The sequence below is a fragment of the Lissotriton vulgaris genome, chromosome 5 (genome assembly GCF_964263255.1).
Source record: "Lissotriton vulgaris chromosome 5, aLisVul1.2, whole genome shotgun sequence".
Taxonomy (NCBI): Eukaryota; Metazoa; Chordata; class Amphibia; order Caudata; family Salamandridae; genus Lissotriton; species Lissotriton vulgaris.
Genome location: NC_141693.1, coordinates 1,707,971,092 through 1,707,994,456, shown reverse-complemented (window position 1 = coordinate 1,707,994,456; position 23,365 = coordinate 1,707,971,092). Strand labels below are relative to the sequence as shown.

The 23,365-nt window shown below is 46.2% G+C and overlaps 1 protein-coding gene across 1 annotated transcript; it reads left to right on the top strand.

Moving 5' to 3' along the window:
• Nucleotides 1-6,499: 6,499 nt before the first annotated feature.
• FAM187A (family with sequence similarity 187 member A) lies at nt 6,500-7,759 on the top strand. Its single transcript, XM_086919833.1, has one exon. The coding sequence runs from the start codon at nt 6,500-6,502 to the stop codon at nt 7,757-7,759; it is 1,260 nt and encodes a 419-aa protein (XP_086775959.1).
• The last annotated feature ends 15,606 nt before the right edge of the window (nt 7,760-23,365 follow it).

The window sequence follows — 23,365 nt, the reverse complement described above, 5'->3', positions numbered from 1 at the left end:
GTACAAAAGTACCATCCGATGTCGGTCTGGCTCCGTGTCCAAGTCAGGAAGGAGGCCGGGATCGAAGGCAGCCAGGGGCACAACTGGTGTTGGAGGAGGCGGAGGCGTTATCAGAAAGATCGGCGCCGGGGAAGCTACAGTGAGGTATACGGGCACCAATCCAGATCCAGGCCTGGATCCCAGGGGGCCCTTCGGAGCCAAGGCCGGAGCCACCGGCATCGAAGGCCTTGGGCCCCCAGCTGAGTCGGTGGGGCCGGAAGGCACGCCGAGTCGGGCTGCAAAGATGGAATAGAGGACTTCGTAAAATGCACAAAGCTGGGTAGGGGATGCACCGGCTCCCGGAAAGGGAGGGAAGCAGGGAGCCATCCCAGCAAGCTCCGAGGGGCGAGCCAGGGAACAACGACCCTCCGTGTCCTGCACTGTGTTGGCCGACGAACAGGGCAAAGGCGAAGAGCGACAATGCTCCTTCGCCTTCTTCTTGTGCTTCGACTTACCCAAAGACGAAGACTTCGAGGACCAATAGTGGTGGTGGCTCCGTGACTGGTCCCACAACCTTCCCCTCGACCGGGACCTAGAACGGTGGCGAGCCGACTGCTGGGCCTCTAAAAGCTTTCGGGACCGCTTCCGCAAAGATTTAGGATTCAGAGTCCGGCAGTCGGAGCACGACTTCGGGTCAAGGTCGCGCCCCAGGCACCAAATGCACAGGAGATGCAGATCGGTGACCAATATCAGCTTGTGACAGGAGTCATAAGGCTTGAATCTGGGTCAAAGACTTGAGATCCCTCATGCACCAGGATTTGAAACGACTCGAAAAAAGAGATCAACAAAAGCCGAAAAAGAAAAGTGACTAAGGGTACCGCTCTCTCTGGATCTGCGCTGGCTGGTGCGGAAAAAGAAAGAACTGACGTCAGAGCGCAGGGGTGGTGTCTAAGTAGATACCGCAACATCATCCCAGCAATCACAACGCTGAAGATGAACGTGAAGTCTACCAAAATCAAGTACTGCTGAAATTCTCCAGCTCCAGTCTGACGCCTGGAGGTAATTCTAGGAGGTAATTCTAAGGTAAGGAATCTATAACAAATAGTCTCTTTCAGATATGCCCTTTTACTCACAATGGTGTTGCAGGTATATTTCAGTTTTTCAATCTCATCTAGTAAGGAATTTTTATGAAAGGACTTGTTATGTGATTTTTTTTTTAAAACACTAAAATTACTATAAACTCCTATTAAAAATTCCCGGAAACAAATGTTTGCTTTTCTCACTCGAGCTCAAAGCCATTTTCACCTTTTTAGGCACACTGATTTATCATCCCTCAGGTCCAGCCTCAGAATACCGTCAAGGGCTACCAGAATTAAGTGCTGAACTTAGCCTGCAGAAGCTTAATTTTCCATTACTAGAAGACCTCAAGCTACATTTTGACAATGATAGCTATGAAAACATAAAAAACCTTCACGAAATGGCAGCCATCCAGATGACTCAACTCATAAAGCAACCCACCCACAAACTGGGCCACCTACTAGAACCTATCTTATCTAATATCAATTGGCTCATAAGGATATGCTTATCCCAAAATACTGGTCGAACCACCACTAAGTGCCCTTTTCTCTGCACACATTCCTGCATAAAATTAAACTGTCCATTCCCGCCAAGCTAAGGTGATGCAGGTCAAAACTAGATATTGCAACCTGAAAAAGCTCTCTAGCCAAATCCACCCCAAGTATGGAAGGGGAAATTGGTGAGAGATGTAACAAGTTTGCTCCAGGGGACAAGTCGCCCAGCTGGATCTGCTCCTTGGTTCTCAGCAAATCTTGAGGAACTAAATAAGAAGCAAAAAATCTAGAAATAGAATGGAGAAAATCGTATGGTGGGCCAGGAAGGCATTGTACAAAAACGACCATTAAAAAATACAAATGTGTGATAAGAGAAGCAAGAGTCTCTTACTTCAGTGCCAAAATAGGAAATGCCCCAAACTCTTAAAAAGAGTTATTCAAACTCGTAACTAGCCTTATGACACCAGTTAAGGGTCAAGTTGGCATTACCCCCTTAGAGGAGCGCTGTAATGTGCTTGCGATCATTTACTTAGGAAAGGTGAACAACATTCTGCTAGCCCTACCCAAAGATGTCATCCAAAGCTCTGCACCGGTCGCAGCAATGCCGGCAAAAATCACACTGGCGGCCTTCCATCAAATGAGCAGGGAAGCAACTGAGGAAATTCTCAGGACCATCAAATCAGGGTCCCGATCGACCCAGTTGTCCCTGATATATGAAGAAGAAGAGGAAACACAATCTTTCCACAATAACAGACATATATAACTACTCACTAAATAGTGGCATGGTCCCCCCGGCATGAAAACATGCAGTGGTTAAACCCCTCTGAAAAAGCTCTCAGGTGATCCCCATCACGCAGAGAACTATTGGCCCATTTCCCTACTTTTGGGGGTTAGTAAGACCCTGGAGAAATATGTCAACAAGCATCTGTCTGCCTTTTTGGAGGCTCCCACCATCCTACACCCAACTCGGGTTTAGGGGGGCAGTAGCACACAAATTGCACCATTAGCCACAATGGAAGAACTCAGAACTATTTTGGACCAAGGTGTCTCAGCTGCAATAATTTTGCTGGATCTGAGTGTGACCTTCGACACCGTTTCACCCCCTGTCCTAATTCAAAGGCTAAAAGAAGAAGGAATCGTCGGAAATGCTCTCAATTGGCTTACAGCCATTCAAAAGCATAGGAGGTTTCAGGTGAAGGAGGATTCATGGCTCTCCTCAACTCATGCATTGAAGTGTGGAGTAGCACAGGGATCTTCCTGAAGTCTCACTCTATCCAACCTCTAGGGACACCCACTGGAAAACATGGTGCAAGCTCATGTGATTGCTCTGGTTTCCTATGTAGATGACAAACAGATCGTCATATCACTCGCCGCAGACACTAACAAAACCTCTAATCAGCTAAACACCTGTCTCAAACAAGTAACAAACTGGATGTCTGACAGCTGTTTGAAATTGTAGGGGGATAAAATTGAGGTTTTAGTCATAGGAAACAACCCCTCTCACTGGTTTTAACTCCACTGGCATGATTGTCTTGGTCTACTTCCCTCACCCTCCCCTACAGTCAAGGGCCTAGGATTCTGAAAAGAAACAGGCTATCCATGGAGGTTCAGGCCAAGAAACATTCTGCATGCTGTTTTGGAATTCTCCGTACTCTTAGAAACTGTTAAGCTGACTCCCAGCTCCACTCCAAAGAGCGGTTGTACAGGGACTAATCAACTCTTGTCTGGATTATTTATACTCCCTCTACCTAGACAGTCCCAAATATGTGATAAATCGACTGCAGTGTTCTTAAATTAGCTCACAAGGGGCATCCGGGAATGTCTGCCATGAAGCCTCTTGTTCATATTCATTTTTGGTGGATAGGAATGGATAGGATGATTTACAGGACTGTGAGAGATTGTGAAGTGTGTGCGGGAAGTGAGAAGATGTTGAGGATCAGTACCCCTCCCATGAAAAGCTGTGTGTGGCGTAATTTTCCATGGCTTTTGATATATCTGGACCTTCCAATTTTTTACCTACAAATTCTCTGTTTGCGTTAGTCTCAATAGATTATCATTCAAAATGGCCAGAGGTCAAATTAGTGTCACAAACTACCATAGGGGTTGATGGTTGCATTTTCTAACGAAGTATTTGCCTGAGTAGGATGCTCCTCAGTGCTGGTCACTGGTAATAGGGTGCTGCTCACTAGTGGTGAATTGAGACCTTTCTTAAGCATTGCAATGTTAATCATATAACTACTGCCTTTTATGAGCCACATGGAAATGGTCAAGTAGATAGGTTCAACCGCATATTGAAGGGTTATGGTGTGAAAGTACATCGTCAGGGTGATGATTGGAAAGATATTTTGAGGGAGACTTTACGGCTGTCCCGTATAGCCCCACATACTACCACTGAGGTCACTCCATTTAGATTACTAAAAGGCAGAAATCCTGATTCTTGCTTGTATCTGTGGTGGTTTAAGAAGAAGTGGAGAAGCAAAGATGCTGAGTGGAATGTGACAGATGTTGCTGAAAGAGTTAGGAGAAAACAGAGTAAATCCAAGGAATGGTATGCTACTAAGTGGAACGGGAATTCTCATTATATTGATGTTGGAGATTGGGTGAGAATTCTCAAACCTGTTTTTTTTTTTAATAATGAATTATCCAGGTTTGGAAAAGTTTTGAAGGTGATGAAGGCATTTACTAACTGTGTGATTACCCAAGATGGCAAAGTATGGAATGTGAGGAGGGTCGCAAGGTGTAATTGTGAGAGCATGAGCGGTAAGAACATATGGGGAAATGAGGACACTGAGGAAAGACACAACGGGTTCATGTTGAAGCTTGACAATAGAGTACCACATAATTACTATGATGTGGCTAGCAAAGAAAGTATGGTGTCGCATGACCCTATTGAAGTGTTAGCTGATTCTGTGGCTTCCAGGGTTAATTGGGGAAGCAGAGTCCGACATTCTCCAAGAAAATTTGCGGATTTTGTAAATTAGGAGATGTATTTCTCCCATTTTCTTCCTCCTTTTTAGATTAGGTTTTTTTTTTTTTTTAGTTTATTGGGTTTTTCCATTTGTTGTTGTTGTTTCGTTTCGTTTTTGTTTTCAAGAGGAAAGATGTGTTGCATTGTTACTTGTATTAGAATATATTTGCATACATTCAATGCACTTTCCATGTTATGTTTATGAGTGCGTTCTGGACTCCAGGTGAATGTTAAACTGGAATTCCTAGCTGCACTGCAGTTGAACTGGCGCTATCGTGCCTATAGGACGCTATTCTGTGCTAGTAACAATAACCCGTTACTGGATTACTGGATCTAGCAGGGTTGTGATACTACAGGTCCCATGGTCAAGAGAGCACGATGTGGAGGAAGTTCCTTTGCATATCTGGCACCTGTACTCTGGAACGCTCTGCCAACGTACATCAAGCTGGACGAATCAGAAATCAGCTTCAGAAAATAGCTGAAAAACATACATATTCTAATCTCTAGGGAGGCAAGCAGTACCTTCAGCAGAGGTTTATTACCAGCACTAGGAGGCCCGGTGAATAGCCATGCGCTATATAAATTCCCAAAAATAAAATAGAATCTCTTGGTGAGGTAAAACATGACTTTGTTGTCAAGTGACTAGAGTCAGATTTGACAAAAACAAGATCCACATTAATGCCGAAGTGGGAGGAGGACACAAAAAGTAATCGCTTTTCTTTTAATGATCTGACTAAGTGCTATTTGTTTCATGAGCTGAATCGAATACTTTCAGGGCACCCTCATTATTCCCCTTGGAGTTTTTTATTCCTGTGCTTTCTGGCAGGCCTCTTACGACATCTGCCCTGGTTCTTAGTAGAACTGCTAGCATTCTGTGAAGGAGAATCTTGTGTATGCAGAACAAAGAAAGCCATTCTAGAATGTTCCCAAGCTGGTGAGTTCATAAACGAAAGCCGCTACTGCCTCTGGATTTATTTAGAAGCTGTTTCTACCCAAGTGTGTAATCTTCACACATTATTCCTTAACCTTCTCCTGATTTCTGGTTTCTTAAGTGTGCATAACTGCCTCTTCTGGACACGTGTTCCTGGCAAGGTACCCTCACCTTTTGACCTGCCACTACATCAAATCATCTTACCAGACTGGAAGGATCCACTGATATCAAGGGCGTTTGCTGCAACTTCTACTGAGGTAGTTATGAAAGCCACAGATGACATAAAGTGAAACGTCAACTGGCAAAGTCACAGTGAAACAATATGATTTCCACCTTCTGCCTGATTCTCTTCTAAAATTCTTCCTCTGAGACCTCCTCAAAGACCAGCTGTTTTATTCAGAAGCTGCCAACCAAGAATTCCTCAAAGGATATACTGTTACCCTACGACAAGTGTCTCAACTGAGCTTTCTACTTGAATCATGTGGATTTCCGGCCAGAATGCCTCTTTGGACCCCTTGTACACCTTCTACCTACATGTCCTTTAGGCCTCTTACCCAGATCTGTGCCTCTTTACAGTTTTCTACCTGGATCTTCTGCAAGCCTCCACCCTTGTCTCCACAAGAGCAATCTCAATTGTGTTGACACCAGAAGTCTTATGTAAGCATTATGTTTATTATCATAAGTGTACCTTCAACCAGGTCTGGCACAAGCTGTTGATTTGAGTCTTCTGTAAGGTCCAGAGCTGGACTTCATTTAGAAACCATTCTTGGAGACGTGTTGTAGCATCCTATTGGTTCTCATCTAGACATTGTATTTGATTGTGGTCATCTTTCTAGCAGCCTTCTGTTTGCATCTTATCCATCTCTTCTATCTTGGCTTTCGACTGCAACCCATTCTATACGCCTATTTCTACCTATATCTCATCTAGGTTTGATTACATTTCCATATCTACGCATCTTTTCACTACGTCTCATCCAGGCCTTCTACTTGGATCTCCTGAAGACCACCTACGTGAACAAATGTTTTGAGTACTTGAGGTACTAGGGCAAGATGAGGCTTTTGGAATTTCAGGTTCACTTTTTTCTCATTGGTGCTGTATTGTGGCACTGTCAACCATCAGTTGCCTTTGAGATTGTTGGAAAGGTAGACATATTCAGGCAAAGACCCTGCCCTGCGTTTTTGATGTTTGAAAATGCAGCATACCTGGAAGACATGACCTTTGAGCTGCCTTGCAACTGCAAACCAGAAGAGGTTCCTGCTGTCGTTTGGTACTACCAGAGACGCCTCGGCAGCAATGAGACCACCGTCCTGACTGATTATAATGGCACAACCTTTGTGGATTCAACCAACATTCGTCGAGGCACCAGCGTTTTGCTGCGTTTCTCCATACGGATGTTTAGCCTCATTGTTTTCAAGGCACAGGTAGAGGACACAGGCCACTACATATGTGGCAATCGGCAAGGGGCATACTTTTATGGCTATGACATAGATGTGCAGAGTTCAAGAGATGCCATCATCCTCTTTGCAGACTGGAACCAGCATCCTACAAAGGACCAAGAGGAGAAGCGCTTCTCAGTCTTCACCACCTTCTGGGACTGGACCATATGTGACCGCTGTGGGGTCAGAGGGGAACAGAGGAGGATTGGGATGTGCTATGTGAAGAGTGAATACCTCTTCACTCGATACCGCAAGGCCCTTCAGAATGTGGCCTCCTGTGGTTCTGCTGCAGTACCAGGACGCTTCAAGGGCATGATGACCGCTCGGAAGACTGAGATCCTAATCCGGAGCTGCACCATGCCTTGCAGAAAAGAGAAGAAGGATAGGATAAAAAGCTTCTTGACCCAGAAAATCAACAATGTTATCGCCAAGATGGGTTCCACCATATCCATCCCAGATGTTCCCACACAGTTCTACAGCCTGCAAATGGGCTATACACTCGTTATAAGCTGTCCAGATGCAAGGCCAGAGAGTGCTGTTGCTTGGGATAAAGATGATAAGCGACTGTACCGGTCAGAGTATCTCTCTGGGGGAAATCGATCTAGGAGAATCTACATTGACCATGGAAACCAGTTGCACATCACATATACTATGGAAGAGGACAAAGGGCTTTACTTCTGTTGGCTTGAAGGAAGGCGGACTGCTGGTTTTCATCTTTTCGTGCTTCGCAAAAAAACGCGGGTTCGCTCAATCAGTGACCCAGAGACTATTTTTGCGATGAAGCTCATCCTAGTTAGCTATCTATTCCTCTTCGTCTTGTTTGTTATAATCCACATCTGCAAATGCATCCTTTACATGTGCGGATGTGGCTAAGGTAGAGCTCTCAGTGCATCCATTCCCAATTGTGACCTTGCTATGTGTTTTACTCTGTTTAGTAATGTAAATATACAAATTCGTTTCGAAATTATATCAGTGACTGAGCAAACATTCTCTGTACTTTGGCTTGATGGTTTTTATTTCAATGTAATACCATAGCTCTTTTGAAGCCCTGCCAACCTAGGCGTACTTCACAAGCTTTATGTTGTAAAGTATAATCGTAGTCACGAGGTAAGTAAAAGTAGAGGTTTATTTGTCAAGTTCCAAGATGGTAGTTACAAGTAAATGATTATACTTTGCAACATTAATACACTTGACTCCATACAAGAAGGTTATGCTAATGATGCTCTCAAGGTAACTCATGTTTTTGTGCTCGGGTAACTGTCTACCATGATAAACATTTCATACATAGGACCCAAGCAGAACATTTGCTTATTCGCTGATTATATGGAAAAACAGAAATGGAGTGTCCTTCAAAGACACTTCACTCTTATTTGCTTAACTTGGTCGTGTCTGTTTGGGATTGGTGTTCCAGTGGGGGTTCTTGCTTTCGGTAGTGGTTCCATTTATTCCTTGTCCTCTGATCTTTTCCAGGTCCTGTTTGGTGAGGGTGATGCTGCCGCCCTTAGCAAATGGGAGTGGCTTTGATATGGACTCCCACCTCACTCTCCCCTGCAAACAACTTATCAGGCCACTTTTGCAACAACCGCCGCCACACGCACACATACACACCTCACTTAATTGCTCACACTTCCAAACATTACCCCCACACAAATAATTACATCATCTAGCTGTTGTAGTCAAATGGCAGGGTCGTTCTACAAGTGTCTGGAGCAATTCTGGTAGGAAATATGTTCTTTATTTCGTGTAGGACTCTTTGTTTACAGCACCAGCAGGTAAGTCCTGCCAGGTCTCCATCCCCCTCCACCTCTCCCCATCTCCTAGCTTCTATTGCAAACCACACACCAACATTCTATCACATTATTCACCCACAACATTCCAGACACCAGCTCACTCATACAGGGAATAGGGACACACAGGATTCTGCAGTAGCCTTATCCCCTCACAACACTACACCTTATCACCTGTATCTCTTTTGCAGGGCTTTTCTGCTTTATTGCTAGAAGAGGTGGCAAATGAATGATCCTCTAATGAAAGTCCATGCAGTCAGTCCCCCATACTTAAACTGAGCTACTTCACTTCACCCGAGTGAGTGCTGTTTGTCAACTGAAACTGGGTAAGTAAACAATGGAAGGAGTAATTCCCCGAGGAAAACAGTGATGAAATCCGCAAGGTACCATGAAAGTGAAAAAAAGGAAAAAGAAATTCTTTATAGAAAAAGCCCCCTCACTCACCAATCTAGTTGGTGACATGCTTCATCATAAGGGTCCCACCCGAGTAACCGAATGTTACCCTGGCGTGCAGCTGATTTACAGTGGAGTTGTTTTTTTTTTACAATAGTGCAAGTGGGTGAAAAGTGTGTTAAAATTGTCTTTATTGTACTCCCTGAATTATAATGCAGAGCAATAAGACAAGATTAAAAATGTGTGTGATACCCTCGGAGGCTTAAGTGGCCAATGGTATCTATAGTGAACGTGATGGTCTACATGTTTCAACCTGTAGGTGATAGTACTAGGTTGTCTTAAGGACCAATTGGAATGACCTACCGTAAATGTTTCAGGGTGATCTGTCAACCGAGAGCCGAGGGAAAGGGGGGGTATCAAACACAATTTACCCATGCTATTTACATAGGGATTTTTGCATAGAACTACAGTTCAAAAAGCTGAATGGAATTGTGAGAAGTTGGCCTGATATGTAGTGCTCACTATTCTAGTGATCACTGTGTATCATTCCAAACAACCCTTATTGATGATTGGTTGTAAGTCAACCTTATAGACCAGCTATCCTAGTAGCATGGACAAGAGCAGTCTTTAGGCTAAACTCTAGAGGGCGTGTTAAGCCAGCTGTTATACCATCACATATACCCCTTGAACACCAAGTGAAAGGACACCACACAAGTTGTTATGAAAATAAAAGGATATTTATTTATAACAAGTCTACCCTGATCTCTTTATGAGTCAGGGAGCTAAGCTCACAACAAAACTCTTAGGAAAATACTTTAAGTTGCACAATTTACACAAATGCCCGAGGGGCACGAAAAACCATATACACTAAAAGTGGAATGCAAAATACTAGCAGGTAAGTAACACGATCCAAATCCGACTAGATAGGCTGAAAACGTAAAAGGATCTGGACACTTAGATAGTGAACCTATGTTGGAGCACCTAAATGCTCAAGTTACCTAGCCCAGGGGCTGCGGCTGCATGGGTTCAAAAGACGTCGGGAATCCTCGTTAAAGTCTATGGAGCCTGAAAGAAGAAGTTGCTGGCAGGCGACCAGTGATGATGTTCGGAGTGATCCAAGCCTGGATCGATGATGGAGACGACCTGAAAGCAGAGGGGACTCAGTTCTTAATCACTAGCCAGTGATTAGGTGGGCACCAGGATGGCACCGGATGAAGTCACCTCGACCAGGTGAGTGGGCGACGCTGGACTCTGCTGTCCCTCGAACCAGGAGGCGTTGTCGGCGACCAGGATGGAGGTGCGAGCTGTCCCACGAAGGTGTCTGCTGTCGGCGATGCTGGGCCCAGGATTGGGGCAACAAACCTTGGCAAAGTCAAGCCCACGCGGTGGAGTCAAGATGGCGTCTGGAGTAGACCAGGAGGGTCCGGGGTGCTCCTCTCTTGGAAGGGAGCAAGGGCCAGTCTGGAGCAACCAGACCAGCGGTGTAATCGTCGTAGTTCGTCGTCAGGAGGGCCACTAGCCAGCAGGCAATTGACTGGACAACGCGGTGAGCAGCAAAGAGCAGAAGGGCCCCACGCAGATCTCGTGAATGCTGGGGGGCTGGACTTCGGTGCTGGAGCTGCTCAGGGTCAGGGCTTCTCAAACCCCAAAGCACTCACTCGAGGATCCCTCGGCGGTCGTGCTGGTTAAGCGTCGTGCAGTTTTGAAGATGTCCGGTCCCTTCAGGTCTCGTCACACCCACGAATCTCAGCTGGGCTGATGATGCAGGTAGAGGTCAGAGATGCCAGGGAATCTGGGTCTCGTCGAGCTGGGCAGTCTTGATCCGGAGGATGGACGTGCAGCAAGCCGCGATGCTTAGATGGTGCCTGCAGGTGAGGGTGGCTACTCCTTAGCCACAAGGGAGAGTCTTCAGAAATGTTCAAGAGTTCTTTCGTGGAAAGTAGTCAAGATTCAGAATTATCTAATTTGGGAAGGGGGCCTGCTCCTACCTTTATTCTAAAAAAAGGGGGCAGGCACGCGACTAGGTCCTGCCCATGGGTGGGACCAGGAGGGGGGTGGTTACACCCCTCTCCCTTGTCCGGACTTTCCCCAGCTCAGGGGCAGGTGTGCCCCTGGAACTGGTTCAAACCGGCAGATGCATAGTGAGCACCGGGGTGCCACTTGCAGTCACCTTCCTCTCAGCCCTGCCTACCTGGGATACACAAAACCCTGTCTGGGATGGTGCTAGCACCGCCCCTGACAGGAAACCCTTTGTCCAAGCTCTCCTCGCTGGAAGGACTCCCAGCAGCAGGAGGTCAGACTTGTGTCTGTAGTGGCAGCATCCATTTTGTGATGCTGAGGCTCGAGTTAACTTTAACCGGGGTTCACAGTTACATACATGTTGTGTCCCTCTAGAAGGGTGGAATGCTAACCCCGTCGCCAGAATTGGTGAGGGGTTAGTATTCCCATTCGTATGACACCTTACTCGACATGTTTTGATAAAGCGATACCAAAGATAGCAAATAACCGTGAGGATTATAATGCACTTAAGAGTATATGGTACGCGTTATCATGGAACAGCTATTAGGACTTGGTTCCGCAAGCTGCAAACGGGCTCAGCTCATGCCAGAGCACCATCTCACATAATTCCAAGCACTCTGCCTTCAGGATTGTTAAGGCCTGCCATAGAAGTGACTGATAGGAATACATGTGTCCATTTTAGGGTTAGATATAGGGATACTATATCTAAAGCAAAGGGTGATTACACCACCTTGCCCCAGCTGTCGTGCAGCCAGTTGTGTCAGATTTGGATGGCCATCCAGGGGTGGCATAATACATGCTGCAGCCCCTGGTAGGCCCTGGGTACACCTATGCCCTGGGTACCTAAGGTACACTGTACAGGGACTGATAAGGTGACTCAGTATCCAATTAGATATGTACCTAAGGCACATGAAATCCATTTTACAGAGAGAGCATTAGGCCTGGGGCCCTGAATAGCAGGGTCCCAGGTCAACTAAGTCGAAAAACCAGCAAAACACCAGGCAAAAAGTTTGGGGTAACCATAGTCAGATAGCCACCTTCCTACAGGAATGACAACAAATTTGGCAGAAATGTAGATCTTTATGCAGAAAGTGTGCCTTTTGTGATTTCGTGTGAATCATTTCAGTAGTTTTTGACAAATTGAGGTTACAAATTTATGCATATCTGGACTCCCGCAAGAGTCCTGCGAGCGCAAAACATGAAATAATAAAGCAATCTGATTATCCAAAGGGTCTCTTCTCCCGTCGGCCATCTCACTCATATTGAACGCGAATACTGATTGCCTGGCCACAAGATTAGGAGAAATGTTGTAGCTGTCATTTAAGGACCTGGAGATGGAGCTATATTTAAAGTCATCATTTTTTGGGTGCCCGCAGGACTCTTGCGGAAGCCAGGGGGACCAATCTATTCCTGCAACAGTCTCACTGAGTCACAGGGGCCATGCTGGCTCCTGCAAGAGCCCAGTGGGTTCTGAAAACCATTAACAAAAAAGGAAAGGGTGGACATGTCTGGAGTGGGTTGGCCATCTACGGGCCGCTGACCATAGACATCATCCAGGGGAAGGGGCAGTTTCTCCATTAGGGCTCAGGGGCTGTGCCCCTCTGAAATTCCTACACATTTACATAAAAACATTAAGTAGATGGCTTTATTTAGAGATATCTCTAAATAAATCGATGTATTTAAGCCTGGGTTGTCTCTATTTATGGCTGCCTGCTCCACCTTGCTCTGAAGCAAGAGACTGAAGCCAGGCAGTAAATCAACTTTCTGAGCTGTGATACAAGATGCAGGGCTTTCTGTTTTAAAGTCCTTCATTGCCATTGTGTTGTATGGTTGTATGCACTCTGTAGGCCAGTGACAAAATCCGAGTCATGGTTTCAGGTGTCGGAGACTTCATCCCTGTGTGATTTCAGATATCCGTCATTCAAAGGCATAGATCCCACCCTTTCGTCATACGTGAAGTGGTGCCTTGTTCTCAGTAATGGTAAGTCTTTGCATTCCAATGTTGTGTTATATATATTGTGCTGAGACCCCTCATCATGCTAACCTCCCCCACTGTGACACCCCAAGGCACTCGCTGCAGATTGCTGGCTTCGTTAGAAGTGGGGCTGCTGTATTTGTTCTCCTGCAAAATGGATCCCAATAACGAGAAGGATGCATGTTCCCTGGCGATGTTGATCCAAATATCCGAGTCAAGCAAGATGAGAAATATGTGCTTCCAGTGGACAGTTCTCTGGTGTATGAAATTAAAACTGTCCATGTCTTCATGCCCCTAAGTTAACACTGATGCCAAAAACATGGATTGACTTGCAAACAATGAATGTTAAAAAAGTTAACGGAAGGCATTTCAGCGATTTAGTTCCTCTCTTATTTCACCTACTTTACTTAATCTTGCATTCCCCAAGAGTTAGCTATTGTTGTAGGGATTCTACTCCTACACAGAACTGTGCACCGAGATCCAGGACCTCAGTGAATTGTGGTGGACTAAAAAACTCACCTCAGTACCTAAAAACCCTAACCAACTAGTATAAGTGTCACAATAGCTCTTTGTCCTACAGCAAAGGAACCAATGATTAGACAACCCAGAACATGCGACTTAGGTTATACTCAGGAATGGTGGGAAGCAAGAACACTCTTTCATTATACTCTCATACCAGTCCACAACAGGAGTAAAAATTTAGACATGGGAAAGGTTAAAATATTTATTTAACGATATGCTCTAAGATGCAGTATTTTTGCTAACATAAGCAGACATATGATTAGAAATAATATTATCAGCATTGTTACAACTCCATAAAACACAAAAGGAGAAATCATATTACAATGATGGTGAAAACAGGTTTTATAGCGCCAAGTAAATCACCCTCCTTTGCTAGGAACTATGTTTTATAAAATATAGGTCTCTTAGGCTTGTGTGGGGGACCCTATACCTCTAAGATCAGCAGGAATGTATTACATCAGGATCTGCAAAAGCTCTTTCTCTCTGGAAACGGAATTCTTCCAAGTGCCTGAAATCATGCTTACAGTGCAATATTAAAGGCACCAGAATCATGTTGGCTGCAGCTGCATGTATGTTGTGGCTAAAACGTGAGCCGATCAGCCCGAACAACAGCTACTTTGTTATGATAACCTTGGAGGCTTTAGCACTCACTGTGCAGACTAGGGTCGCGATGTAAGTCTAGGGATGCCGAAAACAAGCCTTTCTCATGTGAAGCAAATCATGCAACCTAACTTACAACAACAGTTATATGCAGTGTTGTGTGCAAAAGCAGCAAAAGGTAAAATGGTGTTTAAACTTCTAATAAGCCTATGCTAACATAGCAATGTGCGCAACTAGGCTCAGCCCTCACTACACCCTCCCTTGATCGGAGAACGCACAAAAGTGGGGGCAATTTTTAGAATGCAGAGTTGAAGTTCGAATGAGACAGAACCAAGTTCAAAATTATGCCAAATTGCATAATTGGAAGTAAAACCGAATTAGTAACCAAAAAAATGGAAAAACAAAAATGCAACAGGGGTATATTGTATCAAAAACCTTATAATGTGTAGAAAAAAATTAACAAAAATCATTAGTTTAGTATGTGTCTATGAAGGAGAAAGAAATCGTCACTTCAATTCCACAGCGTATAGGCACAGTACGTTGCAACTGCCACCAATAGGAAGTCGTTGTTATCTTCACTGAACATTTCAGCTATCCAATTCAATAATGAAAAAGAACACACATGTTCTTCAACAGCCAGAGCCTCTAGCACCATCAGAGGACAACTCAGATGTTCTTCAGAAAACTGCATGCCAGAAAATCATGGTCGGCAGACCATATATTTCAATTGCCCAGGACTCCATGCGCCGCTGCGCAGGCCATAATCCTGACACCAGAACAGTCTGGTTCATCAGCAACTAAGGGACTCATTAGTAGATCATAATCCCGGTTAGGAGACACCGTATTACAGAGACACAAATCCAGGGCCCACTCAAAATTGCATTCCAGGCAGTGGAAAACTGGCTGCACGCATGTAAAGTACGAAAACCGGAAATATAAAACATACGCCACACTCAGAGTAGCCAGAGGCAGCGATCCACAGTATTCAAGCATCCGGTAACGAAGTTGGAGCAGCCGGGGCAAATTGCCGTGGGGCACGGAATGTGCAACCATTTTGGAGCAAGCATATTAACAGCAGTAAATTGGCAGCCAAGGTGAGAATTAACGGAAAACCGCCAGAGACGCTGGAAAAAATAGAATGAAAAAATGCCGGTATCACACCAAATATAGGGGGTCATTAGGATCGCGGACAGGATCGCGGACGGACTTGAGTCCGTCCGTGACCCCAGAGTAGGAGGGAACATCCACATGGGCAGCGGTGTTCCCTCCGTGCAGATTAGGATGTGACCGCCAGGGTGGCGGTCACATCCTCTATCTTTAACATTGCGGCGGGTGCAGCTTCAAACTGCACCCGCAGCAATGTTAAAAATGCATGCACCGCATTTACGTGCACAAAGCCACAGGCACCGCACGGTGCCTGCTGCTTTGTTCACGCAAATGCAGGGGGGTACCATAAGTACCCCCATGTGCACCCCCCACCACCCCTTCACCCAGGCGTCCCGCAACGGGCCCCCGAAGTGAAGGTCCGTATTCTTTTCCAAGGCGGAAAAGCATACATTTTACACCATCCTAATATGGCTGGCGGTGTCTGATAGACACCGCCAGCAATGTTAAAGCTTTTCCGCCTCGGTTGGAAGGCGACCGCGCCGGAAAGGCTGCGGACATATTTCAAAACCCACCGCCATCCTAATATGGCGGTGGGTCTTTCGAGGCTCCGCAGCAGTTTTCCCGCATCCTCCGGGCCGGCGGTGGCTTCCGCCGGCCCGGAGGATGCGGGAAAACTGCTATCATAATCGGCCCCATAGTTTGGAATGAAGTCGCAAGGACAGAAATTACTTCTTTAAAAAAGTGTACCAATCCTGTGGTTGAAGAGGCATTGAATATAGTGTCAATCAACGCCCCAAAATGCAGGGGGAGATCTGTATTAAGTAAAGCATGTACCTCAGTACGAGTATTAGACACGTGAAGGACGAATGTTTCACGCGCTGATGTAAGGGCGACTTCTCTTTGAGACAAAAGAGCCCTTATTCTACTCATCTTGTTGAACTCTGCTTTCAAGGTCGGAATGGAAGGCCAGATGGATATATCCATGTGGAGAAGGAAACAGGACATTCTTACGACAGACTACACGTTGGGAGACAGTCACTATGTACGGTATCCCTGCCAGCATACAACAGCAATCGTCACTATTTAATAACAAATAACGACTGTTTACTAACAATGTGAAAGTAGGTGTAATTGCTGGGGCGTGTGTACCTTTTAAAATACAGGCCAAATTCGGTGCTTCTTGATTACAAGAACCATGCAATTGTATATTCCTACAGACTAATGAGTCATCTGGTGTGGAAATGCAATCTTCACCTTTCAAATAAACTTCCTTTCCTACCCTTAAGCACCTGTAGGTAAAGGGCAGAGACCAAACTTCATGGAGATATGCGCTACCTAATGGTTCATATCTGGCTATGGCATAGTGCTTCATGCATGCTTCGAATTTAAACAGTGGAAAAGGTAGCGTTATTAACCCTTGAATAAGCCAAACTGCAGAATTTGTTTCGGCCACAGCAAATGGTAAGGGTTCTAACTTTTCAATATGCAATAGTGAAAATGTAGCATCTTTCATTGACATGAATTGATGTTTAACAGTCAAATTAAAGGGCAAAAATAGCGAAGAAGTGTTCATGTATTCCGAAGGCACTTTCACAGGCTTCAACATTTGTAAAGTCCATGCAAAATACATAATAGAACGCAATTCATTTTGACCATGGTACAAAACTGAGACTTCATCTTGCACAATATCAACAACAGAAGAAACAATATTATCTAATGTGTAAATTCGGGAAGAAAGTGTGTTAATGATATTATCTAAGACTGCAAGCACTTTTTCTAAATTAGCTTGATCAATAGCTCTTAACCTAGAAGCAGCTTCAATTAGGGACAGTTTCCAAACTTCGTTGTAAACAGCATAAATCCACCTTTTGGACCTGCCGGCTGCAGGACCTTTCACAAAGTCATTCAAATGAACATCGTCAGTCAATTTAGACAAATAAAGCTTAACTGCCGCTAAAGTGGAGTGTTTGAGCCAGGTCTGACATAGCTTGCCTAGAGAATGGTCCCTCTCAAAACGGGGATCCACCCTAACCTGTGTATATGCAGGGGCCAAACCCAGAAAATGATGCTGGCATGAATCTGCACTTTTTTTATAACTGCCAACCTTGGGGATCCAAACTGGAAATGTTAAAAGACAAATTTAGTAGCAGAGTCTGCAAATCACCAAGGGGCTAATGGTATGATTGTTCCAATTGGGGTATTCCCCCAAATTAGGAATAGAGGGAGCATTTAGTTTTTTAGACGTAGCCAATCCAAAGCAGGTGGTTTGCGAAATAGTCAAATTCAGAAAAAACATATGGTTCGGGATGAGACATGCACAATGCAAAGCCTCAGTGCCTTGCACTTGCCAATTTTTAGAACCCCAAACAGATTTATGATAAATAGTATCTTTCCACAGCTTAAATATTTCAAAAAGGGGGGTGGGGTCGCACACCACTCACTCACCAGCGGGATCGCCCCTAAGGACTATGGTCAGTGTAGTCTTGTATTCCGCGATGTATCTTTCTTCGCCATCCCTGGACACGTGTTTCGGGGTATTTACCCCTCATCAGCAGGGAATAGGCCATCTTCTTATCTTCTGGGGTTGCTGGTGGCTGCCAAATATTGCCAGGTCTAGTACCACACGGGCGCGCGGGTGCGGGGTCCCAGGCTCGTCAGCCCGCTTAAATATTTCAAAAAGGGGGGTGGGGTCGCACACCACTCACTCACCAGCGGGATCGCCCCTAAGGACTATGGTCAGTGTAGTCTTGTATTCCGCGATGTATCTTTCTTCGCCATCCCTGGACACGTGTTTCGGGGTATTTACCCCTCATCAGCAGGGAATAGGCCATCTTCTTATCTTCTGGGGTTGCTGGTGGCTGCCAAATATTGCCAGGTCTAGTACCACACGGGCGCGCGGGTGCGGGGTCCCAGGCTCGTCAGCCCGCTTAAATATTTCAAAAAGGGGGGTGGGGTCGCACACCACTCACTCACCAGCGGGATCGCCCCTAAGGACTATGGTCAGTGTAGTCTTGTATTCCGCGATGTATATTTCTTCGCCATCCCTGGACACGTGTTTCGGGGTATTTACCCCTCATCAGCAGGGAATAGGCCATCTTCTTATCTTCTGGGGTTGCTGGTGGCTGCCAAATATTGCCAGGTCTAGTACCACAAGGGCGCGCGGGTGCGGGGTCCCAGGCTCGTCAGCCCGCTTAAATATTTCAAAAAGGGGGGTGGGGTCGCACACCACTCACTCACCAGCGGGATCGCCCCTAAGGACTATGGTCAGTGTAGTCTTGTATTCTGCGATGTATCTTTCTTCGCCATCCCTGGACACGTGTTTCGGGGTATTTACCCCTCATCAGCAGGGAATAGGCCATCTTCTTATCTTCTGGGGTTGCTGGTGGCTGCCAAATATTGCCAGGTCTAGTACCACACGGGCGCGCGGGTGCGGGGTCCCACCCCCTTTTGAAATGTTTAAAGCTCCCTCGAGCTTGCGGGCTGACGAGCCTGGGACCCCGCACCTGCGCGCCTGTGTGGTACTAGACCTGGCAATATTTGGCAGCCACCGGCAACCCCAGAAGATAAGAAGATGGCCTATTCCCTGCTGATGAGGGGTAAATACCCCTAAACACGTGTCCAGGGATGGCGAAGAAGGATACATCGCGGAATACTAAACTACACTGACCATAGTCCTTAGGGGCGATCCCGCTGGTGAGTGAGTGGTGTGCGACCCCACCCCCTTTTGAAATCTTTCCACAGCTCATAGCCCCCATCAGCCAATTGGTCAATAAAGCACTTGGAATATAACTATTTTGTGTGGGTAAGTTTAACTTTGGAAGAGGACTTCTCAGTCATCTTAAAATAAAATGCTTCATGGTTGGATTGAAAAATCAGTAAAGTAAGAAAACTTTTTCAAAAGAGTTTTGGAGCTGCCTTCAACATGAACCAGTTCGGGCTGGACTGTTCCCATGAGGCACAGGGTCAGACTGATTTGCATATGGCCATGTCTGAACTGGGGTGGTGTGGAGTGCGAAAAAACGATGGATTTAGGCCCAGATCTCTGTACTGGGGTGAATGTATGACATTGTTCTGCATTCTGTCCATCAACTGTGGTTTTTGCATTTGTCACCCCAGTGGGATGGGTATGCTCAGACATGAATCCCATGCTCTCCACACCACTGGATTCAAGCAAGCTGGGCTGAAGACGGCTGGAATGCCAGAAACCGGTCCTCGAAAGCTTGTTTCCGGTCCAGGGAAGGCATGGCTTGGCAGTTCGGGCTGGACTGTTCCCATGAGGCACAGGGTCAGACTGATTTGCATATGGCCATGTCTGAACTGGGGTGGTGCGGAGTGCAAAAAAACGATGGATTTAGGCCCAGATCTCTGTACTGGGGTGAATGTATGACATTGTTCTGCATTCTGTCCATCAACTGTGGTTTTTGCATTTGTCACCCCGAGTGGGATGGGTATGCTCAGACGTGAGTCCCATGCTCTCCACACCACTGGATTCAAGCAAGCCGGGCTGAAGACGGCTGGAATGCCAGAAACCAGTCCTCAGAAGCTCGTTTCCGGTCCAGGGAAGGCATGGCTTGGCAGTTCGGGCTGGACTGTTCCCATGAGGCACAGGGTCAGAATGATTTGCATATGGCCATGTCTGAACTGGGGTGGTGTTGAGTGCAAAAAAACAATGTGTTTAGACCCAGATCTCTGTCCTGGGGTGAATGCATGACATTGTTCTGCATTCTGTCCATCAACTGTGGTTTTTGCATTTGTCACCCCGAGTGGGATGAGTATGCTCAGACATGAGTCCCATGCTCTCCACACCACTGGATTCAAGCAAGCCGAGCTGAAGACGGCTGGAATGCCAGAAACCGGTCCTCGGAAGCTTGTTTCCGGTCCAGGGAAGGCATGGCTTGGCAGTTCGGGCTGGACTGTTCCCATGAGGCACAGGGTCAGACTGATTTGCATATGGCCATGTCTGAACTGGGGTGGTGTGGAGTGCAAAAAAACGATGGATTTAGGCCCACATCTCTGTACTGGGGTGAATGGATGACATTGTTCTGCATTCACCATCAACTGTGGTTTTTGTAGCGATAGGGACTATGTCACCCTCATAAAAGTCAGGTACGTGAAACCCACCGCTCCCGGTATGATTCTTATCCCCTGGTTGGTGTGATTATCACAAGTTAATAAGAATTTAGATTCTAGAAGATCAGCCTGCAAAGTTTTCCAAAATGGCTTATTGAGCCGGCAGCCAGAATGATTTGGAAAAAGTAGGTTGTACCAAAGCGTAAAGAGCCTTGATACGCTGGGCATAGCCGGTAATGTAAGTACGCCAGAAATTCAAAAATCCCAGTAAAGATTGTACTTTTTTCTGTGTTGTAGGAGTGCGCAGCTGTGCACATATGTCCAGGAAGTGAGGTGCTAAGCCTCGACCTTCATTGTTGAGCTCATAGCCCAGGAACAGCATTGTGAACTCTGCAATGTGAGATTTTGCAAAGTTGAACTAATAGCCAAAGTCCGCAAAATGGCAAATTATGCGGTCAACATGACACAAATGCGGCCATAATTCGTTGTCTGTGAAATAGATGCCATCCACATACGAGCATGCATCTGGGTCGAGTCCCTCCAAAAGAGAGACTATGCGGGCGGCAAAGAAGCCTGGACTGTTCTTCTAGCCCATAGCCAAACGTCTGAACTGGCGTTCTTTGCCACCACTGCAAAAGCTGTCCATTGACTACTAATAGAGGACAGGTTGTGGGTGAAAAAGCCATTGGATATGTCAAGCATAGTCTTCACACAAGACTATCCACAAGGGCGGAATTGTGAGTGTTTTGTACAGCCCACTTACGACAATGGGAGTTTAAGTGCCGATACTCCAATACCAAACGGTACGAGCCATCAGGCTTAGTCACAGTAAAAAGAGGTTTATTCATTGGAGACTCACATGTTTCAATCACACCTTGATTTTTCAATTGGTCAAGGATTTCTGCCACATGAGATTTTGCTTCACGCCACAAAGAATATTGGGGTTGACGCTGTGGCATAGACCGCAATGGTATCTCATGTTGGGGGAAAATTTGTCCCAGCCACAGTGAGTATGGTACAAAGCCGGCGCAAGCGCCTTAGCCTACTCTTCTGCAAACTGCAGGGCCTGCTCCTTCGACACTGTGTGCGCGAAAGCAGAGAGGATTACCTCCTCTCCTTGTGGAGCAGACAGAACGAAGGGTGGGTGCCAATCAGCCTCTACTAACAAAATGTCATAGGTAGTAGTTAAAATTTTCCCAAAATACCCCTTTTACAGTATGTTGTATGTCACCTTCAATTAAAAGGACTATTTCATAAAGTCTTTCAGGAGGAGCCACTCTAGTGTCAGCTGTCTCAACAACAACAAAACTGTCAGTTGCTGTCACCTTCAGAAGTGGACGCAATGCTTCCCGCACTATGGTAATTTACGCTGCGCTGTCTAGTAGCGTCTCAGAAAAGGGGGTGGTGATGAACAGAGTGTCTGAATTAAGCAGACCACTCTTACCCAGTCCAAAGATCAGGGCTTGATCCATCACCGTTATGTGAATCCCTAGCTCATTGCACCATCAGGATTCAAGCAAGCCGGGCCGAAGACGGCTGAAATGCCAGAAACAGGTCCCCGGTAGCTTGTTTCCTTCCCAGTATAAAATTGGCTTGGTAGTTTGGTCTGCCCTGTTCCCATGATTGCCTGGGCCAGGGTCAGACTAATTTGCATATAGCTTGATCCATCACCGTTTTTTAGCTCACTGCACCATCCCAGCTCAGAACTTGGCTATATGCAAATTAGTCTGACCCTGGCCCAGGCAATCATGGGAACAGGGCAGACCAAACTACCAAGCCAATTCTTATACTGGGAAGGAAACAAGCTACCGGGGACCTGTTTCTGGCATTTCAGCCGTCTTCGGCCCGGCTTGCTTGAATCCTGATGGTGCAATGAGCTAGGGATTCACATAACGGTGATGGATCAAGCCCTGATCTTTGGACTGGGTAAGAGTGGTCTGCTTAACTTCGACACTCTGTTCATCACCACCCCCTTTTCTGAATCATTTTTGTCCACCATAAGCGTGGAAGGGTATACTCAGATGTGAGTCCCTAGCTCATTGCACCATCAGGATTCAAGCAAGCCGGGCCGAAGATGGCTGAAATGCCAGAAACCGGTCCCCGGTAGCTTGTTTCCTTCCCAGTATAAGAATTGGCTTGGTAGTTTGGTCTGCCCTGTTCCCATGATGCACTGGGCCAGGGTCAGACTAATTTGCATACAGCCAAGTTCTGAGCTGGGATGGTGCAGTGAGCTAAAAAACGGTGATGGATCAAGCCCTGATCTTTGGACTGGGTAAGAGTGGTCTCTTAATTCAGACACTCTGTTCATCACCACCCCCTTTTCTGAATCGTCTAGTAGCGTCAGCGCCCATGTCAGGTTCCAAAGCTGTGTTCTCACTATCCGTGGCATATCTCGCTGTTTAAGCAGCAACTTTCTTTTTCTGAAACTGGGGTATTTGATGTGTAGAGTTGTCCTGCTTGCCTTTACCGTCTGTCTTGCGGGGTTGCTCTTGTTTTGCACCCATTCCTTTCCGCCGTCTCCTCCACCGGTGAGTGAGACAGAAGTGTCCTGCAAAGAGCGAGGAGAACGTTGTTCAGGAACCTGAAAACATCAGGTGACTTAATAGTAGTGCGGTCACGCAATTCATATGTGCGCTCAGTAGACGCAGGTATTGATGAAGCAGGACCGGAACCCTGTTTCTTTGCTGTTTCCCCTGTTTTTTATTCTTATTCCAATTGTGCTTTGGAACAAAGGGGCGATCATCTTTGTCAAATTTCGCCGCCTGCGTTTGCGTCAGGGCCTCAGGGATTGGGTTCCCGGGCCCAGAATCAGCGGGGAGGGCGTCCGTGGAGCCTCCCTTCCCCTTCACCAATTAGCCGGGCCCAGGGGGAAGGTGGTCCCAAAGCAAAATTGGCCCAGCAAAGGGGCCTTGTGGCCCCCTCCCCTTTATCATTTGGGACCTGGGGTATGGAGTCCCCAGGGCCAATATTGGCCAGTGGAAGGGCTGCCTCCTCACTCTTCAAAAT

What these genes read in the sequence shown, in the direction of transcription:
- FAM187A (XM_086919833.1), top strand. Translation starts at nt 6,500, where the DNA reads ATGAGGCTTTTGGAATTTCAGGTTCACTTTTTTCTCATTGGTGCTGTA.